At 48.2% G+C, this 26,255-nt stretch overlaps 2 protein-coding genes across 5 annotated transcripts; one reads left to right on the top strand and one right to left on the bottom strand.

The window, feature by feature from the left end:
* The first annotated feature begins 1,750 nt into the window (after window positions 1-1,750).
* Window positions 1,751-7,352, top strand: atpaf1 (ATP synthase mitochondrial F1 complex assembly factor 1). 4 transcript variants are annotated; one of them, XM_068743346.1, is made up of 9 exons: window positions 1,751-1,965; window positions 2,299-2,437; window positions 2,508-2,558; window positions 3,115-3,177; window positions 3,268-3,318; window positions 3,626-3,673; window positions 4,304-4,378; window positions 6,278-6,385; window positions 6,570-7,352. In XM_068743346.1, exons 1-9 carry the CDS (start codon window positions 1,751-1,753, stop codon window positions 6,750-6,752), a joined length of 933 nt encoding a protein of 310 aa, XP_068599447.1. In that variant the 3' UTR covers window positions 6,753-7,352. The 4 variants fall into 4 exon arrangements, with proteins under 4 accessions (XP_068599447.1, XP_068599448.1, XP_068599446.1 ...); XM_068743347.1 differs by having other exon boundaries at window positions 2,299-2,413; window positions 4,283-4,378; window positions 6,570-7,349; XM_068743345.1 differs by having other exon boundaries at window positions 2,299-2,425; window positions 4,283-4,378; window positions 6,570-7,349.
* Window positions 7,353-7,585: 233 nt separating this feature from the next.
* On the bottom strand, window positions 7,586-13,273 carry rhpn1 (rhophilin, Rho GTPase binding protein 1). Its single transcript, XM_068743640.1, has 15 exons — window positions 13,214-13,273; window positions 12,165-12,280; window positions 11,332-11,460; window positions 10,985-11,060; window positions 10,761-10,838; window positions 10,547-10,671; window positions 9,978-10,144; window positions 9,727-9,914; window positions 9,501-9,654; window positions 9,198-9,323; window positions 8,936-9,130; window positions 8,787-8,863; window positions 8,566-8,712; window positions 8,340-8,492; window positions 7,586-8,262 (listed from the first exon to the last, which is right to left on the bottom strand). Exons 1-15 carry the CDS (start codon window positions 13,271-13,273, stop codon window positions 8,056-8,058), a joined length of 1,998 nt encoding a protein of 665 aa, XP_068599741.1. The 3' UTR covers window positions 7,586-8,055.
* Between the last annotated feature and the right edge of the window lie 12,982 nt (window positions 13,274-26,255).

Genomic DNA, 26,255 nt, shown 5'->3' with positions numbered 1-26,255 from the left:
CTCGGACAGACAAACAAACAAACAGACAGACAGACAGACAGACATACAAACAAACATACAAACGCACCCAATTGCAATACCCTCGCCTCCTCTTCGGCGAGGGTAACAAACGAACCCGATTGCAATACCCCCCCCCCCCCCCTTCGGCGAGGGTAATTAAAAACAAGAACAGTTTGTGTCTGTTCCAAACAGATGCAGAATCATGCAAAGGTCCATGGAGGACGTTTACTGGTCCTTTCATCAGCAGCGATGAAAATACTACGATAGTGCACCAAGAAGCAGAATCTGCTGCACATGGAGGTGAGAATTACAATTTGGATTAAAGTCGAGTTTCATTTTTAAATCTTCTAAATGAACTCTTTCTCAGTTTTTGCTCCAAAAAAAGAAGAAACACAACAAATCCTCTCAACTAAGATGGAATGTGCAGAAAATGTTTGTTATTTAGGTAAACATTTTAATAACTGATAGTCAATCACCAATCAATATGAGTGTGACTCCTGACTGCAGTGTGACTGAATCTCACGTCTTTACATCCAGTTTGTCCTGCTATTTCTGCTTACGTCGATTCTTCTGAGGAGAAAACCAGCTGCATTATGGGATGTTTCGAAATACTTTGGGAGAAGCCGATTGAATAAAAAATGAAAAGATAAAGCAGCTGTTCCATATTTATTACAGGGAGGCACTTAAATCTGTGCGTGTTGCCATCACATGTCTGAGCAGCGAACCAAATGTATGTGGTTTTCACTTTTTATTTATTCATTTATTTATTTGTTCTCTGGTGAGTGGGATTACCTCTGAATTATGGAACAGTCCCCTCCCTCTCCTTAAGTAAAAAATAACATCTGTCCTGCAAATGGAGAGCTTAGTGTTTCTCTATAATTAATGGTAAAAGCCTCCAGAGCCGCACATAAAATATACATCCAGCACGCAGGAGCCCTAACAAAGAGCGCGAGGGAGGAGGAGGTGGAGGAGGAGGAGGAGGAGGAGGAGCGTCCCTCATTTCTGTCTCAAACAGCTCTGCCAGAAACGCTCTAAACCTGGAAGCAAAAGTACGTTCATAGCGAGCACGCGTGCACAAGGGAGGTGATTCCAGATCTACAAACTACGAAGGATTGACCGGATGCTCTATTTACCTGTTTCTGGGTTAAGGACCCAAAATCACCAGAATTGTGTAGAAACATGGGAAACGGCAGTTTTTCAGAATATGGGATCTTTAATAGAAGTCAGGAGGGTACATGATCCAGATCCAGGTCAGTTCTGGATCTGGTCATCCAGAAGGTTTAGATAGGATCATAGAAAATCCATAGCGAATCATGATCTGACTTCTGAACTGAACTGAGATCAGATCAGAGCTGAAGCTGATTCAGGGAGGAGTCAAATTTATCTTGTCACGTTTCTGATCTGGATTCTGAAGGAGACAATATTATAAATTACACCTACAGAAATTAATATATCCAACATGTAAACAGCTCCAAACCATGAAGACAAGTTTCTTTGTCTGTGACGTCAGAGTCATTTGTGTCCAAACTCCATTATTATTTACAAACTACACAAATAGTAAATGTTTGAAAAAACTGTACAGATTTATCATTTTATGTTGCGTCAGTTTTTTATTTATTTTAGTCTTATATTTTGATTTTTATTAAATACGTCTTTAGTTTCAGATTTATGATTATTAAACATTCTAGCATTAGTTCCGTGATTTCATCGGAACTAAACATCAAACCCGTTTCGCGTCGGACCGATATTGATGTTGGACGAGAGCGATGGAAAGATGGCGGCAGCCTTGCTGCAGATGTCCTGTTTGTACCGGGGGACGTTAGCGGTCAGGGCTACGGGCATTCGGACGCTGATCCCCGGGATCGTACCGGCACAGTTCCGAGCGTTCTCCGTGCGGAGGGAACCGGAGGTGGGAGAGAACCCGTTCTATGAGAAGTACCGAGACAAGATCCAGAAGCTACGCAGGTTAGCGGCTAATGTAGCTAGCAGTCCAGAACGCCGGTAGAAAAGTCTGTCATTTTAAAATGGGAACGCTTTTAAACCGGATTAGATGCGATTCAGACTAGTGCTAATGGTTTTATATGAATTCTAATGACGTCATGATATTTTCGGTTGACATTTAGAGTCTAGATCAGCTTATAAAATCCTAGCATTTAACCTCTTTTCGGGAATTCAGATGTTTATCGGAGCTTCCGATGAAACACAAATCAATAATTAGTGCGTGTTCAAATATACGGGTTTTTCTATTGACTCCGCGCCTTTATCGGTTCCTGATGTAAGGCGTGTCTTCATTTCCAGCTCCAAACCGAAGAAGTACGAGGCCCGGCTGGAGAACCGGCATGAAGCCAGGAGAGAAGCGCTCGGACAGTCGAAGCAGGAGGAGCAGGAGGGGGAGCAGGAGGTGAAGCAGCAGGTGAAGCAGCAGGTGAAGCAGCAGGTGAAGCAGCAGGTGAAGCAGCAGGTCCTGTTCTAGGAGGACACCTGATCAATGACTGTCTCTGTTCCAGCTGGAGAACACGGACCGGATGGCAGCTTCAGCAGCTTCCACCCAGAACAAGGTGAGCCCAGTGGAACAATAGATTCTGTCTGATTAGTTATTGATTTATGGAAGTCACAAATGTCTTCTAAAAGTTGTGATTGAGATTATTGACTAAATGTTTCGAGTGAAAAGATGAATGAAACGTTGGAATCGGATTCTGTTGTTTTTATTTCTGTTAATTACAAAACGCACACGTATAAAGAATATACAATTAACACAATGTACCGGAAAAGGAAGGAGCTGAAGTCGAAGACTTCTTTTTGCTTCTTCTCCTCCCATCCTTTGAATTGATTTCAGCAGGTAATTCAGTTCCATAAATCCCTTACAGATCAATAGCCTTTGAGAATTTAACAAATTAGAGCTTTTCTAAAAGTCAGCAACGAGCTACACAATTAAAATTCGGTTTAACTCTTAATTTGTCGTGAATCCACCAAAAAGCATAAATTTGGTTTAATCCTCATGAAGTGATCATTTATTACATCAAAGCATTTGTTGAACGTCTTCTAGGGTTACAGTATGAACAAAGGTCACTGATGATGATGATGATGACGACGGGGGGGTCATGTGTCCCTCAGACGCTGGGCTCCATCTTCAACATGGAGACGATCAGGGATAAGACGGGGGAGGAGATCGCGGCGGTGAGTCCGCCGTGGGGACGGACCATCGGGACGGACCGTCGGTGTCCCTTTATTTATCTTCCCACTGGAAACGTTTTCTTCTTCTCTCAGCTTTGGATGAAGTTTTATTCCACCAAGGACACCGTCAGCGCCGTCATCCCAGTGAGTCGGACGCCAGCGAATCTGTTTCCTGTTAACCCGTTCAGATCCAGCAGCAGATATATTGAGTGAGGTTTTGCCTTCGACACTAGCTCCGCCCCCTGCGTGACTCATAGAGCTGTGGTTAGGGTTAGCACCAGCGGTTACAGCTCATTTGATTGTGGTTTAAGGTCTCTGTCCCGGTTGACATTGCGTTGCAGAAGAAGAATCAAATGGTGGAATATCATCCGCAACAGCGCCGTCTAGTGGTTGGGTGTATCGACACAATTCTTAGCGATCACTCTGACTGTTATCCTCGCTTACATTTCAGGCGCAGATCTACGAGTTGATTTTCAGCAGATCCCAGACCTGTCAGATGGTAAGAGCCCTGCTGCCGGCTTTACACTAGAGGACTGGGACCAGCAGTCCCATTAGGACCAACCGGTGTGGGGGCGTCGGCCAAGCAACAAAAATATATTTACTACAAAAACAATATGAAATGTTGCTCAACCAATGTGTCCTCCACATAGGAAGACCTGCCCAGTTAATCAGGGCTAGCACAGTTAGCTTGTGTTAGCCGAGGGCGGGTCCAAACAGGACAAAATATATTAGTTCACATATTTATTAATCTAATGAAATAGATTGGTTGATGAACATCTCAAAGCTCTATAACCGGTGATGAAGCGGCTTTGAGCTCCAGAAACGGGATGAAGACTTGCTGCTAGTTTGTAGCCTGAGGGGTCCGAACACGAGCCAGAGGGAGCTGTGGCTGGAGGGCGGGGTCCGTGTGGCACCGAGTCCTAGTCCTAGTCTGGGAGCCCTCGTGGACAATGGCAGCAACGATGCTGATGCTGATGCTCCGCCCATGACTGAGCAGGTCCAAAACAGCAAATGTGGAACTCTGACCTGCAGAAGTATCAAGTCGTTATCCAATTCCATATCGAGTCATCCTGCTCAGGTTCTCTGCATGTTTACCTGTCTTCCTCAGTTCCTCTACGCTCTGCCTCAGGAGGACGGTTACGAGTTCTTCGTGGGTCAGTGGTCTGGACACGAGCTGCACTTCACCTCCCTCGCCAACGTGCAGGTGAGGCAGGGGGGTTAAAGGGGGGCGTCGGCGTTCTGCCCTAAAGGAGACGCGTTGTGCCCTAAAGGAGACGCGTTGTGCCCTAAAGGAGACGCGTTCTGCTCTAAAGGAGACGCGTTGTGCCCTAAAGGAGATGCGTTGTGCTCTAAAGGAGACGCGTTGTGCCCTAAAGGAGACGCGTTGTGCCCTAAAGGAGACGCGTTCTGCTCTAAAGGAGACGCGTTGTGCCCTAAAGGAGACGCGTTGTGCCCTAAAGGAGACGCGTTGTGCCCTAAAGGAGACGCGTTCTGCTCTAAAGGAGACGCGTTGTGCCCTAAAGGAGACGCGTTCTACTCCAAAGGAGACGCGTTGTACTCCAAAGGAGACGCGTTCTGCCCTAAAGGAGACGCGTTGTACTCCAAAGGAGACGCATTGTACTCCAAAGGAGACGCGTTGTACTCCAAAGGAGACGCGTTGTACTCCAAAGGAGACGCGTTCTACTCCAAAGGAGACGCGTTCTACTCCAAAGGGGACGCGTTCTGCCCTAAAGGAGACGCGTTGTACTCCAAAGGGGACACGTTCTACTCTAAAGGAGACACGTTGTACTCCAAAGGAGACGCATTCTACTCCAAAGGAGACGCGTTCTACTCCAAAGGAGACGCGTTCTACTCCAAAGGAGACGCGTTGTACTCCAAAGGAGACGCGTTGTACTCCAAAGGAGACGCGTTGTACTCCAAAGGAGACGCGTTGTACTCCAAAGGAGACGCGTTGTACTCCAAAGGAGACGCGTTCTGCTCTAAAGGAGACGCGTTCTACTCCAAAGGAGACGCGTTGTACTCCAAAGGAGACGCGTTGTACTCCAAAGGAGACGCGTTGTACTCCAAAGGAGACGCGTTCTACTCCAAAGGAGACGCGTTCTACTCCAAAGGGGACGCGTTGTACTCCAAAGGGGACACGTTCTACTCTAAAGGAGACGCGTTGTACTCCAAAGGAGACGCGTTCTGCCCTAAAGGAGACGCGTTGTACTCCAAAGGGGACACGTTCTACTCTAAAGGAGACGCGTTGTACTCCAAAGGAGACGCGTTCTACTCCAAAGGAGACGCGTTCTACTCCAAAGGAGACGCGTTCTACTCCAAAGGAGACGCGTTGTACTCCAAAGGAGACGCGTTCTACTCCAAAGGAGACGCGTTCTACTCCAAAGGAGACGCGTTCTACTCCAAAGGGGACGCGTTGTACTCCAAAGGGGACACGTTCTACTCTAAAGGAGACGCGTTGTACTCCAAAGGAGACGCGTTCTACTCCAAAGGAGACGCGTTCTACTCCAAAGGAGACGCGTTCTACTCCAAAGGAGACGCGTTCTACTCCAAAGGAGACGCGTTCTACTCCAAAGGAGACGCGTTGTACTCCAAAGGGGACGCGTTCTACTCCAAAGGAGACGCGTTGTACTCCAAAGGGGACGCGTTCTGCCCTAAAGGAGACGCGTTGTACTCCAAAGGAGACGCGTTCTGCCCTAAAGGAGACGCGTTGTACTCCAAAGGAGACGCGTTGTACTCCAAAGGGGACGCGTTCTGCCCTAAAGGAGACGCGCTCTACTCCAAAGGGGACGCGTTCTGCCCTAAAGGAGACGCGTTCTACTCCAAAGGGGACGCGTTCTACTCCAAAGGGGACGCGTTCTGCCCTAAAGGAGACGCGTTCTACTCCAAAGGGGACGCGTTCTACTCTCTACACAAGTTAACGCAGGTCTCACACTGGTATGAAATATCTGGGACAGCCTTTGGTCCCAACAGCAAACAGATGCTGCAGGACAGCGTCCCTCATTTCATAAGATCAGACATGACGGTTGGAACTGTGTTCTAGCGCCCCCTGCTGGCTGCTGGGAGAACTCCAGGCATCACTCTTACCTCTCTCCTCCTGCCTCAGACGCTGGGGGAGAATGCCCCCAGTCAGCTGATCCTCTGCCACTACCCAGACCTGAAGGAGGAGAAGGGCCTGGTCCTCATGACAGCTGAGCTGGACCCCAAGTTCATAGTGAGTCCTCTACCTGTTCTGGACTCACCTGGATGCTTCTCCCTTCCATTTAAAGATGCACTTTATCGTTGAATATACGTGGACAAATTGGCACGCGTTGCAGAAAGGTGTTACGGCCAGGTGTCCACATACTATTGGCAAGCCTGACTCCTTCATTGGCTGTCTGTGTCCCTCGTCTTCTCAGACCGTCCATCATGCTCAGTGCTTGGCCAATCAGGTGAAGCTGTTCTACGGCACGCGGAGGGAGGAGACGTACCGATTGGTGGAGACGTTTAACCACCGCCCTGCAGACTTCAGACACACGTCTGTGTTAGCAGAGCTGGAGCGGAGCGGCTTGGGGCCGGCAGCGGAACCCACGGGATCATAGGAGGACCGGAGGGGGGGTCTCATCTCAAGCTCAGAGAAGCGGAACCATTTAAAGGAGCTGCTCAACACATCTGCTCAACACTGGTACCACAGAAGAAGAATGTGGTGCCGGTTCTGCTATAACTGACTGTGTCAGCCCAGTAGTTCTACCTAAAAACTCAAGTTCTAATAAACAAAGACGTCTTTTAAGGATTCTTCTCTCTTGGAAAGGCATTTTTTGTCACGTCGTCGTGAAGCCAACACTTTAACTGTCAACGGAAGAGAATTACATTCACAAACGTTAAACAGAAAGTGATTTCGTTCACCTTTTTTGTCTGATTTGTTTAAGAATTACGAGACAAGAGTCTCCAACCAGACACCTGATGAAGATGAAGGCTTCACCCTGGAGGTTTGTGCAGGTGAGATACAGAAATAAAGGTGTTCCTCAGGGAGCAGGAAGTACAGAAGCTCTGCTCTGTTCTAAATGTTTGTTCCTCCTTTGATCAGATAGACATCTTTTAACGCGTATTTACTTTTTCGGGCCCTTCTGGCTTTCTGTACTCTGCAGACTGAACGTGAGTTTCGGGCCTACATGTTAAACAGTTCAGTGTTAGCTAAAATCATTTCTTGTTCCTCATGTCACCAGAGCAGTAATTGTGCCATATTGCCCCCACGCCCCCACGCAGGCCGACAATGACCCAAACCCTCCACAAGAGAGCGTTCTCCATTACATGGGACTTTTAAAACTCCATCCCAGTTTCTGTGGACGACTTTCCACCAGTGGGGGGGTGAGTGGATCAGCTCACTGTCGGGTGAACTACTCCTTTAAAACAGGGAACACAACAGACATTAAGATGACCTTTTACCTGACACATTTAAGGACAATAAGACACAGGAGGTGTGCAGGCTTGTCTCCATTAAGGGTCCATTCTGACCCCCAAATACTGGAACCAGTACGCAGGCTACTCCTCCTAATGCTAACGGGTCTCTAGTGGAAACCAGTTCAGTAGTTTCTGTGATGCTTCTGTGTAACCGGATAAACAAACAGAAGGTAAACATGTTTGCTGTCCCGTCAGGCTAAAGGCTAACCTGCTGCACGCCTGCAGGTGGACTGACACCGGGGGGCTCATTGGGTCCTCTGATTCTCAGAGAATGGAAAACTACAAACGTAAAGTACTTTTATCTTTTGTTCGTAGCTCAGATCCAACCAGTGATCTTGAGACGGTATCGGCGTTTCGCTACGAATGACCTTTGAGGAGAAACAGGAAGTCATATCGTGGAGAGGGGGCGGCCTCTGCTGGTCTCTCTCGGTACTGCATCCCCTCTCAGTACATGGCCTCGGCATCCCGGATGGCTCCAAAAGACAAACTGAAAGTGCTTCCTAGTCCCTTTGAGGCCCCGCCCCCTTCCCTCTTGTTCCTGTTCCAGTTCATCAAGGAGGCGGAGCTCCGGCCCTTCACTCCGCCCAGCAGACACTGCCGGGTGTTTTCTTTGTCGTTGCTGTGGGACAGCATGATGGCCCTCCGGTCCACCTGCTGAGACACGCCATGTCCCGGTCAGGACACGGATTTCAACGTCCCAAAACACGCTTACTTTCACGATGACTCACCTGAGCCTCATGCGAGTGTGGCGTGACCACGCTGAGCTCTGCTCCGCTGTCGCTGCAGCTCTTCAGCATCTGGACCACCTCGCCGTGTTTGGCCCACTTACAGTCCTGTCCGTCCACCGCCACAATGTAGTCGCCCTCCCTTAGCCCCGCCTCCTGCTCAACAGGTAAATGTCAGTGCAAATGTTCAGCGGCGTGTTGAGGTTACTTTAGGTCTCGCTGTTCTTACTGCTGCACATCCTCCAGGAACAACTCCGGCCACCAGGACGGGCGAGTCCCCTCTGAGGGTGAGGCCCAGGCCGCCCTCCCCCCTCTGCAGGTAGATCACGTGGACGGGACCCCAGCGAGCTCGAGCACAGAACACCGACAGGGGCCCCTGCGGGACAGGGAGGAGTCCAGCTCAGGAAGCACAGCTGACGCAGTACTTTGTGTATTTCCGTGATGTCTCACCAGTCTGTGGAAGATATCTGAGACCTGGACGGTGGAGAAGTTTGGGGCGGTGACTTCTGCTCTCTGGTGTGTCTGAGCTGCTGGCAGACGGCAACGTGACATCACTTCCTGTCGTTTAACAGTAGGGTATGTGCTGTGCAGGTACCGACATTGGATCTCCGGAGCCTCTGCCGTTTCATCAAAGTCGTCCTCCCGGTCCAGCTTGGAGTACATGTCCAGAGAGCGTTTGTGCGTCAGCGACAGGACGTCCTGCAGGATGTCCATCGTCCTCAGGATCTTACACAGACTGTGGACTCGCATGGCCTCCTCGTGTCTGATCACCGCCCGCCTCAGGTGAGCCTTACCTGCAGGTGTCATTTCAAATGAATTCTTCTGCATTCTTTACGGCCGGTCTTCCTGAGAGGAACTCACCCAGCTTCCTACGGTTCTCTGGGTCTCGTAGAACCTGACTGAGTGCCGGACCTGCAGGAACGCTGATGTAGAACCGGAGGAAGGCTCGCTCTGCCTCCTCAACACCCTCCTCCTCCTCAGCAGACACTAAAACAAAACAACCCAAGGACACGCCCCTCAACGGCTCGTACGCTCTCGTAAACCTTCCTACTGCGCCCCCCCTCCTCCCCGAAGGACAATTCTCCGGACTTGCGTCCCCATATACATCACATCATGCCACTTCCTGTTTCTTTAGTGGGCGTGGTCTTGTCTTCTCCAGAGAGCTTAACTCACGGAGTGCGACGGCGGCGTGGTAGTGTGCAAGGGCACGGAAGTGTTCGGCTTTGACCTGGACCATGGAGGCCCAGGGAAACGGCACGTAGTTCTTCATCAGGGGCCGAACCATGGTCTGCTGCACCGACAGGTACGCGTCGGACACCTGCCGACACACAGGGACGTAAAGCGCCAGGCAGCAGCGGTAAAAATGAAGCAGGACCTTAACGCCACCCACCCGAGCCGCCTCTTGTGCCAGGCGCAGTCGGGACGTGAAGCGTCTGCCCTTGGTGCCGAGTGTGATGCGTTCAAGCACGCACTCCTGCACCTGGGCAACCATCAGCAGAACCAGCATGCAGAGCGACGGGCTGCTCATGTCCAGACTGGGAGCGTTTGAGAAATTCTCCTTCAGATAATTGAAAGCGCCTGAAAGGAAACGGGTCGTTTTGAGCATCAGCAGAGAAACGGTACTCGGGGGCGTGTGGTTACCGGCAGCCCTCTGGAAGGCGTCTATAGCGGCGTCTATGCCGGCGGCTGCCGAGCGGTCCTGCCGCGCCCCCATCTGGGTGTACAGCGCGCCGATGTTGAAGAGCACGCTTCCTTTCTCGAAGGCCAGCGTACGCTGGCAGGAAGGGACGCCCGTCAGAGAGTCGTACCTGAAGGACAGGAGAAGAAGCTCGTTATCGGTGCGTTCCGTTCGCACCTTTGGTTCTGCTGGTTTGTCCACACAACGGATCGGGATCTTCATTCTTTGTGCAGAAACTTCCAGTTCAGCCGGCCTGTTCATACTGGGATGGACTTTCAAAGACAACATACACACACAATAAGATAGAAATAGAAAAACACAGATGAAATTACAATCACAAAATGTACATATAGTCATGAGCTCTCTGAAGTTGGACACGAGAAATTAAGAGGAGGCAAATAACTAAAGGTTTAACAACGTCGTGTGGGATGTAAACAGGGTATCCCTTGTGAGTGGTTGAACAGGGGACGGGGACACCCCGGTCCTCGTTGTCTCTGATAGTGGTTTAGGTTCTCCTGCATGTTCATCCTACCAGTGGAAGTGGACCCCCAGGCTCCTGTGCAGGGGGAAGAAGCGCTGGTCCAGGTAGTACATCTGGTTGTAGTACTCCATCAGCAACTCCAAGCCAGCCTGATCCCGACTAGGCGTTCGCATGGCCTGGAACGAAACCGCACATACGTGTTGACGGAAACCTCTCTGACAGGAAGTACAAGGAGCACCATCAAAAGGTTCAGAGACAAATAGACCTGTCTGAGCTGCGTCAGGTCCCGGGTCTCGTTGTCGTACAGCGAGCTGTCCTCGCCATAGTGTTCATCGATGAAGTCCTGTGTAGCGTACAACAAGCGCAGAGGCTAAGTTCACTTTGTCTGTGGAGCTTCGTTGTGTTTTTAGCAGACGTGAAGCTAATTGAATTATTTTATAATAACTTATCTCTGTTTGTGTCTAGAACCGAGGAGAAAGTAAAGCTCACCTGGATGGAGACGGTGAAATCCACCTCTTTGGTCTCTTTTAATCCCAGAGGGATCATGGGAACGTTTATAGCGTCGCTGTGAACGGAAACGAACACCAGGTGAACCCTCCCACCTGATGCTAATAAGATAAAGCTAATGCCTAGCATTAACCCTTGCTTCACCAACAAACGCACAGATGTAAACATTCACTCGTGTCGTGTGGTCATTAATGACACTAATCTGGGGATTAACTCCTCCTCCTGCAGGGGGAACAGGAACCGGCGACACCCCTCCATGGTACCTGGGTGTTTTCACCAAGGTGCGCTGATGTGTTGTTGCATCCCGCGTCTGTCTGTCTGTCGTGTACCTGTCTGTCTGGTAGGCCTCCACGTTGCTGTTCAGCTCCTGCAGCTCCTCTTTGAGGAGCTGCAGGTTGGAGTTGACGAAGCTGAGCTCCAGAGCCACCGTCTCCTTCACCTTGTTGTTGGTGGTAGCTCTGCAGAAAGGAGGAGCATTTATGTGCACGCTACGCTAGAAGACATGCTGTACATTGATTGTTGCAGACTTCATGTAATCATTCAGCCGTGGGGGGGGGGGGTCTCGGCCCTGACTAAAGGCAGCACACACTGCTGTGGGAGGTCAACGGACAGGAAAGCATCCGTCAAGAACACGCAACACTTCCAGGAAGTCCCACTGAACGCTACATCTAAGCTAAGCTAACCTTTACTTGTGTGAATCAGAAAACCTCTTAAGTTACTGCTGCTATCATTTATTATATCGTTTTGTGTGTAACAATTAAAAACGTGCTTTCCATTGTTATTAGCGTAGACGCCGGAATGGATTAAATTGTTTTAAGTCATTTTAAATGGGAGATACTGATTTGGGTTCCGAGCTCAGTCCAGGAACGGCTTTATACTCGTATGTGTTTAAAGGACACACACACACATCAGGAGAGGAGGCTCATGTGTGTGTGACCTCTGACCTTTTCCCACCCCAGGACACAAACACAATCATGGCCGAGCCAACAAGGTAACCAAGGACCAGGAGGAGATCAGCAGACCTGGTCCAGAACAGGTTTTACTCCACTGACATCTGACCGTGCCCCAAAATCGGCAGACGAAACTACGGCGAGGAATAACGTGAGTATTTACACATCAGGTTGAATGAAGATCAGCAGCCAATCAGGCTGCAGCTCCTCACCTGAACAGGTTCTCTGCTCCCGCTCTCATGCGCATCTCTTTGTTGATCTGCTGGTTGATGCGAGCTCGCCGGTTCTGCAGTTTGCTGCGCTGCGTCTGAGCCAAAGGGTCGCATCCCTGAAGGGCAGGAAGACAGCAGTAAGAAGATCGGCCTTCTGGGGATTCTCCCAGGCTCCGCCTTGCCGGCGTTTAGCAAGGAGGAGCCTGGGAGAACCGGTTGCTGGTGCAGCAGGAGGATCTGCTGATGTGTCCGAGCCACCTGAAGATTTAAAGGCCTCTTAAAAGCTCTCCAGCAGGCCTTTGGACAACGGGCAGGTCTGCGGCGTCTTACAGGTAGAGGGCAGGTCTGCGGCGTCGTACAGGTAGAGGGCAGGTCTGCGGCGTCGTACAGGTAGAGGGCAGGTCTGCAGCGTCGTACAGGTCGAGGGCAGGTCTGCAGCGTCGTACAGGTAGAGGGCAGGTCTGCGGCGTCGTACAGGTAGAGGGCAGGTCTGCAGCGTCGTACAGGTAGAGGGCAGGTCTGCAGCGTCGTACAGGTAGAGGGCAGGTCTGCAGCGTCGTACAGGTAGAGGGCAGGTCTGCAGCGTCGTACAGGTCGAGGGCAGGTGTTTGTGTCGTAATCCTCGAGTGCCTGCCTGGATTAGACTCCTAGCCCAGCTCCGTCCGCCGTTTGACCAGCGCAATAGGACGGAAGCTGCCTACACCTGTGCGGGTGGAGCTCCAGGTGACCTCCTGCAGTACATGCCTTGTTTTCAGTGGCGCCGATCACAACATCTGTACCGCAGATTGAATTCCAGCGCAGAGCATCTGTAATCAATCATTTCTGTAGGAGTGTTTTTTACACCAGAAGTTCTGATCTGAGATTTCTGACTGGACAGGTGCCGAAGTGAACGATCCCGTTCAGGTAATCAATACCTATAATAAATCTGAAGATGATGGGTGGAGTCGTTTCACTGACTGGAGCATATCAACCAGGTAACAGTCAAAAAGAGTTTCAGGAAGCGGAGACACAGTCCCAATCTCCATTTCACCTGCCCTCACGGTCCTCACCTTTCGGGCGCTCCCACCGTGGCCGACCTCCGCCGGGGGGGGCACGTCATCGTCCGACATGTCGAGTCTCTGTGGAGGAACGGCAGTGTTCTTAACTCACCTTATATGTCCGTGAACGTTACGTACAACCCTCCGCTTGTAGGCGTGGCCGTAAAAACAGCGCGATTAGCCGAGTCGCGCTTTACTACTTGCCTCGTCGCAGGATCCTCCAAACTACGACCTCAAAGTATCGACATTTTCCGCAACTGCGTATTTGTACGAATAAAACCAGCGAAAACCGGAAGTAAACAACTTTCCCTGCTCCAAAGGGACGGCTAGCTCCTTTATGCTAGCTCCTTTATGCTAGCGCCTCCTCAGCTCCTTTACTCCTTTATGCTAGCGCCTCCTCAGCTCCTTTACTCCTTTATGCTAGCGCCTCCTCAGCTCCTTTACTCCTTTATGCTAGCGCCTCCTCAGCTCCTTTAACGCTCCTTTATGCTAGCGCCTCCTCAGCTCCTTTAACGCTCCTTTACTCCTTTATGCTAGCGCCTCCTCAGCTCCTTTACTCCTTTATGCTAGCGCCTCCTCAGCTCCTTTACTCCTTTATGCTAGCGCCTCCTCAGCTCCTTTAACGCTCCTATATGCTAGCGCCTCCTCAGCCCCTTTACTCCTTTATGCTAGCGCCTCCTCAGCTCCTTTACTCCTTTATGCTAGCGCCTCCTCAGCTCCTTTAACGCTCCTATATGCTAGCGCCTCCTCAGCTCCTTTACTCCTTTATGCTAGCGCCTCCTCAGCTCCTTTACTCCTTTATGCTAGCGCCTCCTCAGCTCCTTTACTCCTTTATGCTAGCGCCTCCTCAGCTCCTTTAACGCTCCTATATGCTAGCGCCTCCTCAGCTCCTTTACTCCTTTATGCTAGCGCCTCCTCAGCTCCTTTACTCCTTTATGCTAGCGCCTCCTCAGCTCCTTTACTCCTTTATGCTAGCGCCTCCTCAGCTCCTTTAACGCTCCTATATGCTAGCGCCTCCTCAGCTCCTTTACTCCTTTATGCTAGCGCCTCCTCAGCTCCTTTACTCCTTTATGCTAGCGCCTCCTCAGCTCCTTTACTCCTTTATGCTAGCGCCTCCTCAGCTCCTTTAACGCTCCTATATGCTAGCGCCTCCTCAGCTCCTTTACTCCTTTATGCTAGCGCCTCCTCAGCTCCTTTACTCCTTTATGCTAGCGCCTCCTCAGCTCCTTTACTCCTTTATGCTAGCGCCTCCTCAGAGTGCAGCTGCGAGAGTTTATTCACGGGGCGGGTCTCCAGGCAAGAAGACAGCCAATCACGTTTCATTGCGTAAGAGCGACAGTAGACTCCACAAATTAGCTGGAGGATAACGACCACGCGACACACGGATCTGACCAATTACAAGCCACCCGAGGAGCCCCCCCCGCCACGCCGTGAGCCGTTGCTATGGCAACGCCAGAGCTGTGGCTCGTGTGTGGGCTCTGGGAGATAACAAAGGCACAGACACAGAGTACAAAAAAGAAAATATAATTTTAATTTTAACTTACTGTTGGATTTGTTCTACATTTTGAATCAACTTTATTTTCTAATCTGAAATTACTGAAAATAATTTAATCAGCTTCGGCGAAACACTCAAATCAGCGCTAATAACAATGGAAAAAACGTTTTTAATTGCTATATACACACACACAATATGATATAATGAATGTATTAGAGTATTACTCTAATATAAAATGTGGTTTTATTATTCATTCCACAGCGGTGAGCATTTGTTTTACATTTTGAATCGACTTTATGTTCCCTCGGTCTTAGTCTAATTTATATCCCATTAAATTTTGACAGTGATCCGGATACTCGTCTGGATACAAAAACATCTGGATTGTCCCATACTTATAATGTAAGCTTTTTCAAAAGAGTCATATAGAGTAAAATCTTTATTCAAATCACTCACCAAAAATCCCACGAAGGGGTCCGATATGAATGAAAAATAAGATGTGACGTAATGCGTGCTCGCTGCTGTGAAGGCTGATGTGCGGCTATGATAAGTAGCGGTGCAGCTGGTGAAGGATTAACCCTAACCCTATAGGATTAACCCTATCCCTAACCCCAGTGAAGGATTAACCCTAACCCTAACCCATGGAACGCTGAAGGTTCATTCCTGGCGCTTGGAGAAGTCCCGGAACTCCGTACTGGGCCGTTCCGGGCCCTCTTAAAGCCCTAATTATACCTGAGATGAAGGTCATCACATCTCAATGTGATGTGTTCTTCTGTTCGTCCACTAGGTGGGGCCAGTCTCCCTTCTAACCCTGCTATCCTGTCTCCACGTGTTCCTCTCCCCGAGTTGAGGGTATCATTTGGGGTGACGTAGTCTAATAATTAATATTGTATTGCAGACAAACACAATATGCAAAACATTCCTATTTGTGGATGTTTTTTCCCAAAGTTATGGAACCAATGGGAAACATGGAACGTCTACAGCAACTGAATAAGGATGTTTGTGGCCCCTCTCTGTCCAGTGGGGTCACACTGGACAGAGAGGGGCCACACTGGACATGCACAGAGGGGCCACACTGGACAGAGAGGGGTCACACTGGACACAGAGGGGTCACACTGGACATGCACAGAGGGGTCACACTGGACACAGAGGGGCCACACTGGACATGCACAGAGGGGTCACACTGGACACAGAGGGGTCACACTGGACATGCACAGAGGGGTCACACTGGACATGCACAGAGGGGTCACACTGGACACAGAGGGGTCACACTGGACATGCACAGAGGGGTCACACTGGACACAGAGGGGCCACACTGGACATGCACAGAGGGGTCACACTGGACACAGAGGGGTCACACTGGACATGCACAGAGGGGTCACACTGGACACAGAGGGGCCACACTGGACATGCACAGAGGGGTCACACTGGACACAGAGGGGTCACACTGGACACAGAGGGGCCACACTGGACATGCACAGAGGGGTCACACTGGACACAGAGGGGTCACACTGGACATGCACAGAGGGGTCACACTGGACATGCACAGAGGGGTCACACTGGACACAGAGGGGTCACACTGGACACAGAGGGGTCACACTGGACACAGAGGGGTCACACTGGACACAGAGGAGCCACACTGGACACAGGTGATCAAAAAAGTCAATCAGAGAACAAGATTTTTGGGCAGAATGTCTGCTTTTGTCTCCGGACGCTTGCTGGAGCCTCGTTCAGCCCCTCTTTGACTATGCTAGCACCTCCTGGTATTCCAACATCAAAGTGTCCCTGAAAACCAGGCTCCAAACCTCCCAAAACAAACTGATTGGGCTACTCCTCAATCTGGGGCCCATGACCCACCTTCTTCCTGGACATTTTGCTAGCCTAAAATGGCTCAGGGTAGAAGACAGGGTTAAACAACTCAAAATGGGATTGGCATTTAAAATAGTCAATGCAGCTCTGCCCTCAGTCCCCTCAATCCCTGCATACCTGAATAAACACCTCCACAGATTTAGTGACACCCACAGTCACAACACTAGAGGGAGCTCAAACAACAACCTGATTACCCCCTCCTACAGGACTAACATGGGTAAATCATCTTTTTACAATACTGCCCCCTAAGGGTGGAACTGTTTGACTCCTGCCCTCAAAACATGCACCTCTTTGGCCTCCTTCAAAATGGCCCTAAAAATACACCTTTTAGGGGGACAGAAACGGAGATAGTCATCACGACTCTCTCCGGATCAAACCCCCCCCCCCCCTTTTTGTCCACCTACGTTGCACATATTAATTGCCTTAGTAATTTATGTAAGTTATTTATTGTCATTCATTGTCATTTTGCATCAGTGGTGTAATTTATTTTAGATTGTTAGTTTGCACTGGCGGTGTAAAATCATTTTATTTTCGTTTTTCTAATGTTACGTTGCATCAATTGAGTAATTTAATATTGGTTTTATTTTAATTTGTATTGTTAAATTTGTATTGTTAAATGTCGATGATTTATGTACGAAGGACTTTCAACGGAAACGAGACCGCAAGGGCTTTTAGAAATGCTCCTCTGAGACAGGATGTTTGACTTTATTTGTACTGTAATACATGCTACTGTGTGACTGTACTTGTACTCTAACATTCTATCTAATAAATATATTCTTCTTCTCCACAGAGGGGTCACACTGGACACAGAGGGGTCACACTGTGTTTGATTTTACTTATTTAAGAAAGAAAGAAAGCCTTTGATGTGTCATTGTTCCACTGAACGGGCCCTTGAAACACACACATGCAGAGAGTTAATAGGGTGAAGGCGTCGCCATGATCGGCGCACCCGGAGCAGTGGGGAGGGGGACGGTGCCTTGCTCAAGGACACCTCGGCAGCCACCAGCACATACTCCACATGCTTGTAACGGACTAAGTTTTCCACCTGAGCTGCAGGACGGAAACCCGGAATAAGATGTTGAATCTGTTACTGAAGGGGGCGGAATAAAAACCTGCGGGACAGAACATCCGCTCAGGAGCGAGTCCGGTTCTGCAGAGTCAGTGTGTGTGTGTGTGTGTGCGTGTTCCAGCACACTCCTTATCGTCACACAAACAGTGGTGTGCTAATATCGATCTGTCCCCTCACACACATTCCTGCCTTCTCTCTGACATCGTTGATGGGAATTCTGTGTCCCTCTCCTTAGAGCTCACCTCTGCCGCTGATTGGTCCTCACAGCCAGCTCACTGGCTTGAAGCTTGGAGGCAGCCAATCAGCTCGCTCCGTTGCGGTGGTGCGCTGCATCTCATGGGGGGGATCTGACTGCCGGGAAGAGCTCGAAGGAGCGCTGGACCTCCTCCTTCCTCTCTGATGCCTGTTTCCGGGAAGTAAGTGTTCCCGCAGGGCCATGACTCAGCATTTTCTGATCCATTTTATTTGGTGCTTTACGACCACATTCTGTTAAAGGGAACCCCGACTGTTTTTACAAATAGGTCTAAAAATACAACCATATACCTCCACTATTTCAATACATTGACAAAAATATATAAACATTTCTTGTAAGTTGTGAAATCCGTTTTGTTTCCACATAAATTGACACATGCATGGTGTCCGCCATGTTTTCGTATGCACAATGCATTCTCAGCCAAATCTCGTTTATCTCAATTTGAATCTCTAACTTTACTGCTTCTGTATTGCCTGTTTATAAAATCCGTTTTTATGCATTGGGCTTTTTGTGCTTGAGTTGAGTTCATTACAGGCTTGCCACAGAGAGGAGAGAAACCTGAGCTGCAGGATTCAGAGGTGAGGCGAGGAACTCACCTGGAGAGAGAGAGGGAGGAGTCTCAGTATGCCAGGAATGAGCTGCTGTTAGCTTCAAGTTTCAGGGCGGTTCTCCTTTCTGCATCCACCTGTGACGGGTCCGGACAACCAGCAGAACCGGAAGTAAAGTTGAGTCAGCAAACATTTGGGCTACATGATATTCTGTCACTCGTACCTTCACATTCTTTTCATAGTTTGTTCCCATCCATGCAGCGACGCAACCTTTGATGTCTAGTCTAGAACTTTAATTACTAAACAGCTACTTTATCTTATTAAACGATTAAAGACATTTACAGATCAGACAAATCGTGCAACAAATAATATTTATCTGATCATAATTAGATTTCTTTTACTTCTCATGATGGCAGGTGAGGCGCTGCCTCCTCCGCCTCTATTGACCGCACGCCACTGATTTTCTTCTGCTTTGCAGGTCACGGGAGTTGCGGGAACCTATCCCAGCTTGCTATGAGCGAGAGGCAGAGTACACCCCGAATGCGTCGCCAGCACTCCACATAGAGACAGACGGACCATTTGGAGTAATCAATTCATCTAAGCTGCATGTTTTTGGAGGAAACCGGAGAACCCGGGGAGAACATACTCCTCCTGTCTGTTTTAGGAGGCGTGAAGCTGCAGGAGGACAGAGTGAGAACTTCGTGCCTGGCTGGCTCCTCATCAGTGGGGGAGTCAGAGGTGGCACGTCCTCGTTTTCATTCGTCACCTTGTTTAATGGCACAGGCTGACCCCTCCGGAAGCGTTTGTGTCAACACGCCGGCTGAGGATCTCCTCACAGCAGACCCTAACCCAAGGTTCAGGTCATGTGATCCAGCCTGCGGTGTGCCTTCATACCTGGGCACAGGTGGACGGCTGTGAGTATATTCTGCACGCCTCAATGAGTTTCTAACAATCAGCTGCACCGTCTGAAAGTTACATTAACATTAGGAAAACCTCCCATGATGCACTGCTCCTCTGGGTCGGAGGGGCATGCACCAGGTGGATTCACGGCTCTGAGACATCAAAGCTGTTTATCTTTTCATTTAGTGTTACGTGTGAACCTCAGCTGCTCAGGTGTTAAAGGTTCACCCCTGACCCCTTCTCACCTCTGGAGGGGTCGGCCTCCCCCATCAGGCTGCCTGGGAAACACTAGCTACCGTTAATGAAAGTAAAATGAAGCGTACATAAATCACGTTTATTTATATAGTTAGTAAAGAAAAATAAAATATAAATGCCTTTAATCAAATCAAATATAGTAAAAAATCGATTAAAGAAATAATATTTAATAAATGTATATTAAATAATAGTTTTAGCAAAATAAAAAAGAAATGTCAACAATGACATTATGACGTCAAATGAATAATAGACTGTCATGCAGTCAATTATAACAAAGGTTATTTTTTAAAAGGCAAAATGAACTCAATAAAATTTTTACAAATTTTTAAATCTTCAAATTATTCACAAATAAAATCACAACCAAAAGTTTCCCTTCAAATAAAATAAAATGAAATAATGAAAACATAATAAAACTAATAGCTAACTAGAAAGACAATCAGAGACTGCAGACCCCGCCTCCAATAGACTATTGGATCTTGTGAGACAGTAAACAGGGCTTCCGGATCAGAGGGGCCAAACCTGCTCTAGCTTGCTGCTCCGGAACGTACTACAAGACTCCTTCTGGACTCTTTTTCCCATCATGCCATTCGTGTCCCTCCCTCTTAAAGTGGCAGTTTACAGCACAGGCACGATTCCAGATGTAAAAATAATTCTAGAATCTGGATCCAGATCCGGATCAACGTCATTCTCGGGGAGGACCGAGCCACGGACACAACCTTGCTTGTGTAAAAATTTCAAGTCGATTGGGTTCCTAGTTTTTGAGTTATGCGCTCGGACAGACAGACAAACAAACAAACAAACGGACCCAATTGCAATACCCTCGCCTCCTCTTCGGCGAGGGTAATTAATAGGAGCACAAAGTGAACACATTACAATTAGAGTCAAACAAAATGTAGAAAAGAAAGAAAGGCTTTATATTATTGTCATTGCTACACGGGGGGGCTGTGGATCACTTGGTAGAGCGGGTCGTTCAGCGGTCAGTAAGTCGCTGGTTCGAATCCCAGCTCCGACTGTCCGCATGTCGAAGTGTCCTTGGGCAAGACACTGAACCCCGAATGTCTCCCAGTGGGTCTGGCAGCAGTCGCCCACTGCAGGGTGAATGTGTGTGTGAATGGGTGAATGCGTCTGTGAATGAATGTGAGGCTTCGTTTATAAGTTTTAAGCTGACAGGTCGGATCTGTTTGACTCAGAGAGATTGAAGCAGCAGCTGTGAAGAAGTGACACCTCTGACTGTGAGAACGCCTCACCTCCATGACCAGACACAACAGGTCAAAGGTCAGCGTCCCACACGCGACCTCTGGGCAGTCAGCTGTCGGTTAGCAGGGAGGCGGGGCATGGCAGATCCACTCTGATACAGAAACCCCGACCCTCACCAGATTCAGTATACGACTTGGATCCACATCAGAATCTGTGTTCTAGACCTGAAGGCGGTCTGCAGAGAACTGAACCTCTGTGGGTGATGATGAAGGTTCTAGATGGTTCTGGTATCTTTATACACCAACCATGAAAAGTCAAAGTGAATCAGAGTTTATTTTTAACTGATTCTTAATCCATAAATGGGTTTAATGTTAAATGTAATATTTGTTCCTGACCTCGTTCTGGATCAGAACCAGGAGACGTGTTTCATATGGTTCAGATCGGACCCCTTTATGACTGGGATGTTTGGTGACTGAATTTAATGCAGATTTGTAATTAGAAATCTTCAGATTATTTTTTTCCATCAAACTCCATCCAGTAGTTCTTCAGTTGTTGCTGATAAACAAACAAACGTACAAATGACGTTAAAAATGGCCTCCTTATAAACCAATCCTATTATAGTCGCTGTGAGTCACGTCACTCTTACGAGAACAAAGATGGAGCGTCGACAGATTCCAGCGTCGCTTGCGTCATTTTACGACACAGGTACAACTTGAAACAGGTAAAGGTGTGCGTTGTTGTCTTTTATAATGGATGCTGTCTTTTTCCTGCTTTGGTTTGACGCAGTTTTGAGACGTCAGTGAAACCTAAGACTGTGACGCGCACGCACACACACACCTACACACGCGTGTTTGGATGTTTTATGTCTCTTCATTCCGTGGTGTGAATTAATGAGAAAATGTATTGATTATTTTGAACGATCTCAGAACTGCTCCCACCTGGACAGGTGAATGTGAGTCCATTAGAGGAAAGGATGTCATCAGTGATGACATCATCCCCTTCTTCTTCATGGGATGAGTGTGACGTCTGAGGTGCGTTGACCTCACTGTAGAACGATGACAACGGTTAGCAGTGGCTATTTCAGTCAGGGGGGGTGTCTCACAGCAAACACAAAACCGTGTGTGTGTGTGTGTGAGAGCCGGCAGCGTGCCCAGTATCATGTGATGAGGATGAGGGTGGTGGTGGGGGGGTTGTGAGGAAGAAGGAAGAGATGGTGAGAAACACAAGAGAGAGGGAGTGTAGGGGCGAGAGAGGCCTGGGAACAAACAGAGGGGAGTTTCCCTCCATCAAAAACACTCTGTGTGTGTGTGTGTGTGTCACAACAAGAACTAACCGCTAACATAACCATGAAAGTCTGAATATAAAAACATTTTAGACTGCAGCTCCGCCTCCTACGAATGATGTCAACAACAGCAAACGTCAGACAAACAGTTCCTGCAGCATAAGATGTCTTTTATCGAGTATTAAATCTGAACCCAGACCTCAGATGGAGTCTGGAGCCAGAACCGTTGTTTCTGGTGCCGTTACAAGACCCAGAACCTCCGAGCCTCGGGACCAACGCTTCCAGACTGATTCAAACATTTAGCAGCCGAGGTCATGTGATGAAGACGAGCGACTGGCCCGTGTTTAAAGGTGAGGGCAAAAGGAGACACCAGGAGAAATCAGGAGGTGCACAAGGAGAAGGTGATGGATGCCACCTTTTCTCTGGCATCAATCACCGCTGCTGAGGTCTGAAAGAGCCAGATTCTGAAGATAAATCCAAGAATCTGAGGGTAGCTTGTTAGCATGCTAACAGGAGCTAGGTAGACGGGTCCTGGCTTGGTCCGGCTGCCGGCCTGCTTTTAATTAGCTGTGTTCAGCCGCTGCAAACCCAAAGAACATCTGCGGATTCAGCACAAGCTCAAAATCTGTTCATTTAATTTAACAAGAAAAAGGTATGGCCTGTGGGCCCAGCAGCCAATCAGAAGCCATAATTAGGAACACATATCAGGCCTGAATCCGATCATCTGATGATGATGCTAATTGATTGATGAGATGCTGAGCGCTGCCATGCTGTTAGCAACCATTAGCATTGATTATTGTGACTCAGCAGGAACTTTCTGAGGGTCTTGGGGCGGGATCTTCCCCAGAACATGAACTCTTTTTGTTATTTTGTTTTCCTGCGGCTCAGGAGCATTGGATCAGCTGAGTGAGCAGAAACCTTGGGTCGGGTCGGGTTTCTGCCGATCATTAAACCTGAGTCATCCCCACTCAGCTCAAACCCCCAGGCATCGCTGTTTACGTATGTTTATGTGTGATGTCATGCAGTTGTTGTGTCGACACACCTGGGGGAAAGTAGATGGCGAGCTTAAACTTTGCTGATGCCATGAAAAGATGCTGATTGGTCCAGAGCACACACCTGAACCTTTGGAGGACCCTGAAATGTGCTTGTGTCCCAGAAGCAAAGGAGGAGTGACGGGTCAACGGGTGGTGCTAACTGCTACTAGCTGCAAACAGCTACTAGCGGCAAACTGCTACTAGCTGCAAACTGCTACTAGCTACTAACTGCTACTAGCTACAAACTGCTACTAGCGGCAAACTGCTACTAGCTGCAAACTGCTACTAGCTACTAACTGCTACTAGCTACTAACTGCAAACTGCTAATAGCGGCAAACTGCTACTAGCTACTAACTGCAAACTGCTACTAGCGGCAAACTGCTACTAGTGACAAACTGCTACTAGCTGCAAACTGCTACTAGCTACTAACTGCTACTAGCTACTAACTGCAAACTGCTAATAGCGGCAAACTGCTACTAGCTACTAACTGCAAACTGCTACTAGCGGCAAACTGCTACTAGCTACTAACTGCAAACTGCTACTAGTGGCAAACTGCTACTAGCTACTAACTGCAAACTGCTACTAGCTGCTAACTGCTACTAGCTACTAACTGCAAACTGCTACTAGTGGGAAACTGCTACTAGCTGCAAACTGCTACTAGTGACAAACTGCTACTAGCTACTAACTGCTACTAGCTACTAACTGCAAACTGCTAATAGCGGCAAACTGCTACTAGCTACTAACTGCAAACTGCTACTAGCGGCAAACTGCTACTAGCTACTAACTGCCAACTGCTACTAGCGGCAAACTGCTACTAGCTGCTAAATGCTACTAGCTGCAAACTGCTACTAGCTGCTAACTGCTACTAGCTGCTAAATGCTACTAGCTGCAAACTGCTACTAGCTGCTAACTGCTACTAGCTACTAACTGCTACTAGCTACTAACCTCAAACTGCTACTAGCTACTAACCTCAAACTGCTACTAGCGGCAAACTGCTACTAGCTACTAACTGCAAACTGCTACTAGCTACTAACTGCAAACTGCTACTAGCTGCTAAATGCTACTAGCTGCAAACTGCTACTAGCTACTAACTGCAAACTGCTACTAGCTACTAACTGCAAACTGCTACTAGCTGCTAAATGCTACTAGCTACTAACTGCTACTAGCTGCTACTAACTGCAAACTGCTACTAGCTACTAACTGCAAACTGCTACTAGCGGCAAACTGCTACTAGCTGCTACTAACTGCAAACTGCTACTAGCTACTAACTGCAAACTGCTACTAGCGGCAAACTGCTACTAGCTGCCTTGTGTGTCTGAAACACTATTTCATTACAATGACACACTACTATCCAACCGCCTTGCCACTTCCTGCAGATGTGAAAGTTGTGCATGTGACTGTATTTTTTAAATCTTGTTTGCTGTTACTGATAAATATTTTGTTGTCTTGGCATTGCTGTCATTAAACATCCATCTCTTTCATATTTGTCATCATTTTAGCTCAAAACGTTACTGTTTTTACATTCACAGTGACATCATAGGACATCACTCGCATGTCATCAGCCTCCTGCTCTGATTGGTCAGCTGAGCCTGGCTCACTATTTGACTCATCCAATCCCGTGGCTGCATGAGAGCGGGGCTGATGTCATCAGCAACTGAGTCACTAATCACACGAGCTTGAGCTCGCTGTCCTTTTCACACTCCCCACAAACTCATCACCTGTATGTGTGTGTGTGTGTGTGTGTGTGTGTGTGTTTCTGCAGAACATTCTTCCACAGATGCAGAATTATTATTAGAAACAAATGCAAGTTTGTTTCTAATAATCACTTTAGTTTCATTTATTTAAGTTAATATTAAATCCTTGCAATAATTATATATATGAATATATATACTGTATTTATCAAATTGCGTGTTTGTGTTGTTTGTTTGTTAGCATTTCACAGCTGGTTCGAAGCCTGAAGCTGAGTTTCCTCTAGGTGGAACTGACCCAGGTTCGGTATCAGGGTCTTCATGGAGATCCTGGAGACCCATCTCACTGTGACGCCATGACGTCACCGTTGTGTGACACTGCATTCCTTCCTTGTATGTGATGCTGGTAAAAAACCCAAAGGATGCAGGATGTTATGGGCCCGATCGGCGATGGTGGCGCAGGTCATCCTATGATCAAGAGGTTGGCGGTTTGATTCCAGGCTCGGGCACATGTGTTCACTGTCGTTGTGTCCTTAGGCAAGACACTTCACCCACATTGCCTGTGTGAATGTAATGAGCGAGTGAATGTCGGTGGAGGTCAGGAGGACTGATGGCTCTAATTGGCAGCCTCGCTCCTGTCACCTGACCAATGGAGTGAATGAATAATGCACGTACAATGTAAAGCGTCTTTGAGTGTCTAGCTATATAAAATCAATGCATTATTACCCTCGCCGAAGCGGAGGCGAGGGTATTGCAATTGGGTGCGTTTGTTTGTTTGTTTGTTTGTTTGTCTGTCTGTTTGTTTGTCTGTCCGAGCGCATAACTCAAAAACTAGGAACCCAATCGACTTGAAATTTTTACACAAGCAAGGTTCTGTCCGTGGCTCGGTCTTCCCCGAGAATGGCGTTGATCCGGATCTGGATCCAGATTCTAGAATTATTTTTACATCTGGAATCGTGCCTGTGCTGTAAACTGCCACTTTAAGAGGGAGGGAAACGAATGGCATGATGGGAAAAAGAGTCCAGAAGGAGTCTTGTAGTACGTTCCGGAGCAGCAAGCTAGAGCAGGTTTGGCCCCTCTGATCCGGAAGCCCTGTTTACTGTCTCACAAGATCCAATAGTCTATTGGAGGCGGGGTCTGCAATCTCTGATTGTCTTTCTAGTTGTCATTGAAAACAAAGACTTTCAAAATGGCTGACGGCGTTGCATTGTGGGATACTGCTACAAAAAGGACGAAGCCCTCTATACACTAACACGAGTTAAATTACGTTTTTTATTTACTTTTATGGTTATTTCTACTTGATTAGTCTTACATTCTAGTTTTAAATACTTCAAATGAACCTGTGATATTTGTGTCATCATTGACTCAAAGAGAGGTCAAAGGTCATGGATGACGTTGCCTTCCACCCCTTTAGGAACCAGCAAAGGTTCCACACAGCGAGACGACAACACAATAATAAATTAGGAG

This window comes from Brachionichthys hirsutus, chromosome 9 (genome assembly GCF_040956055.1).
Source record: "Brachionichthys hirsutus isolate HB-005 chromosome 9, CSIRO-AGI_Bhir_v1, whole genome shotgun sequence".
Lineage (NCBI taxonomy): Eukaryota > Metazoa > Chordata > Actinopteri > Lophiiformes > Brachionichthyidae > Brachionichthys > Brachionichthys hirsutus.
This window is presented reverse-complemented; position numbering and strand designations above follow the sequence as displayed.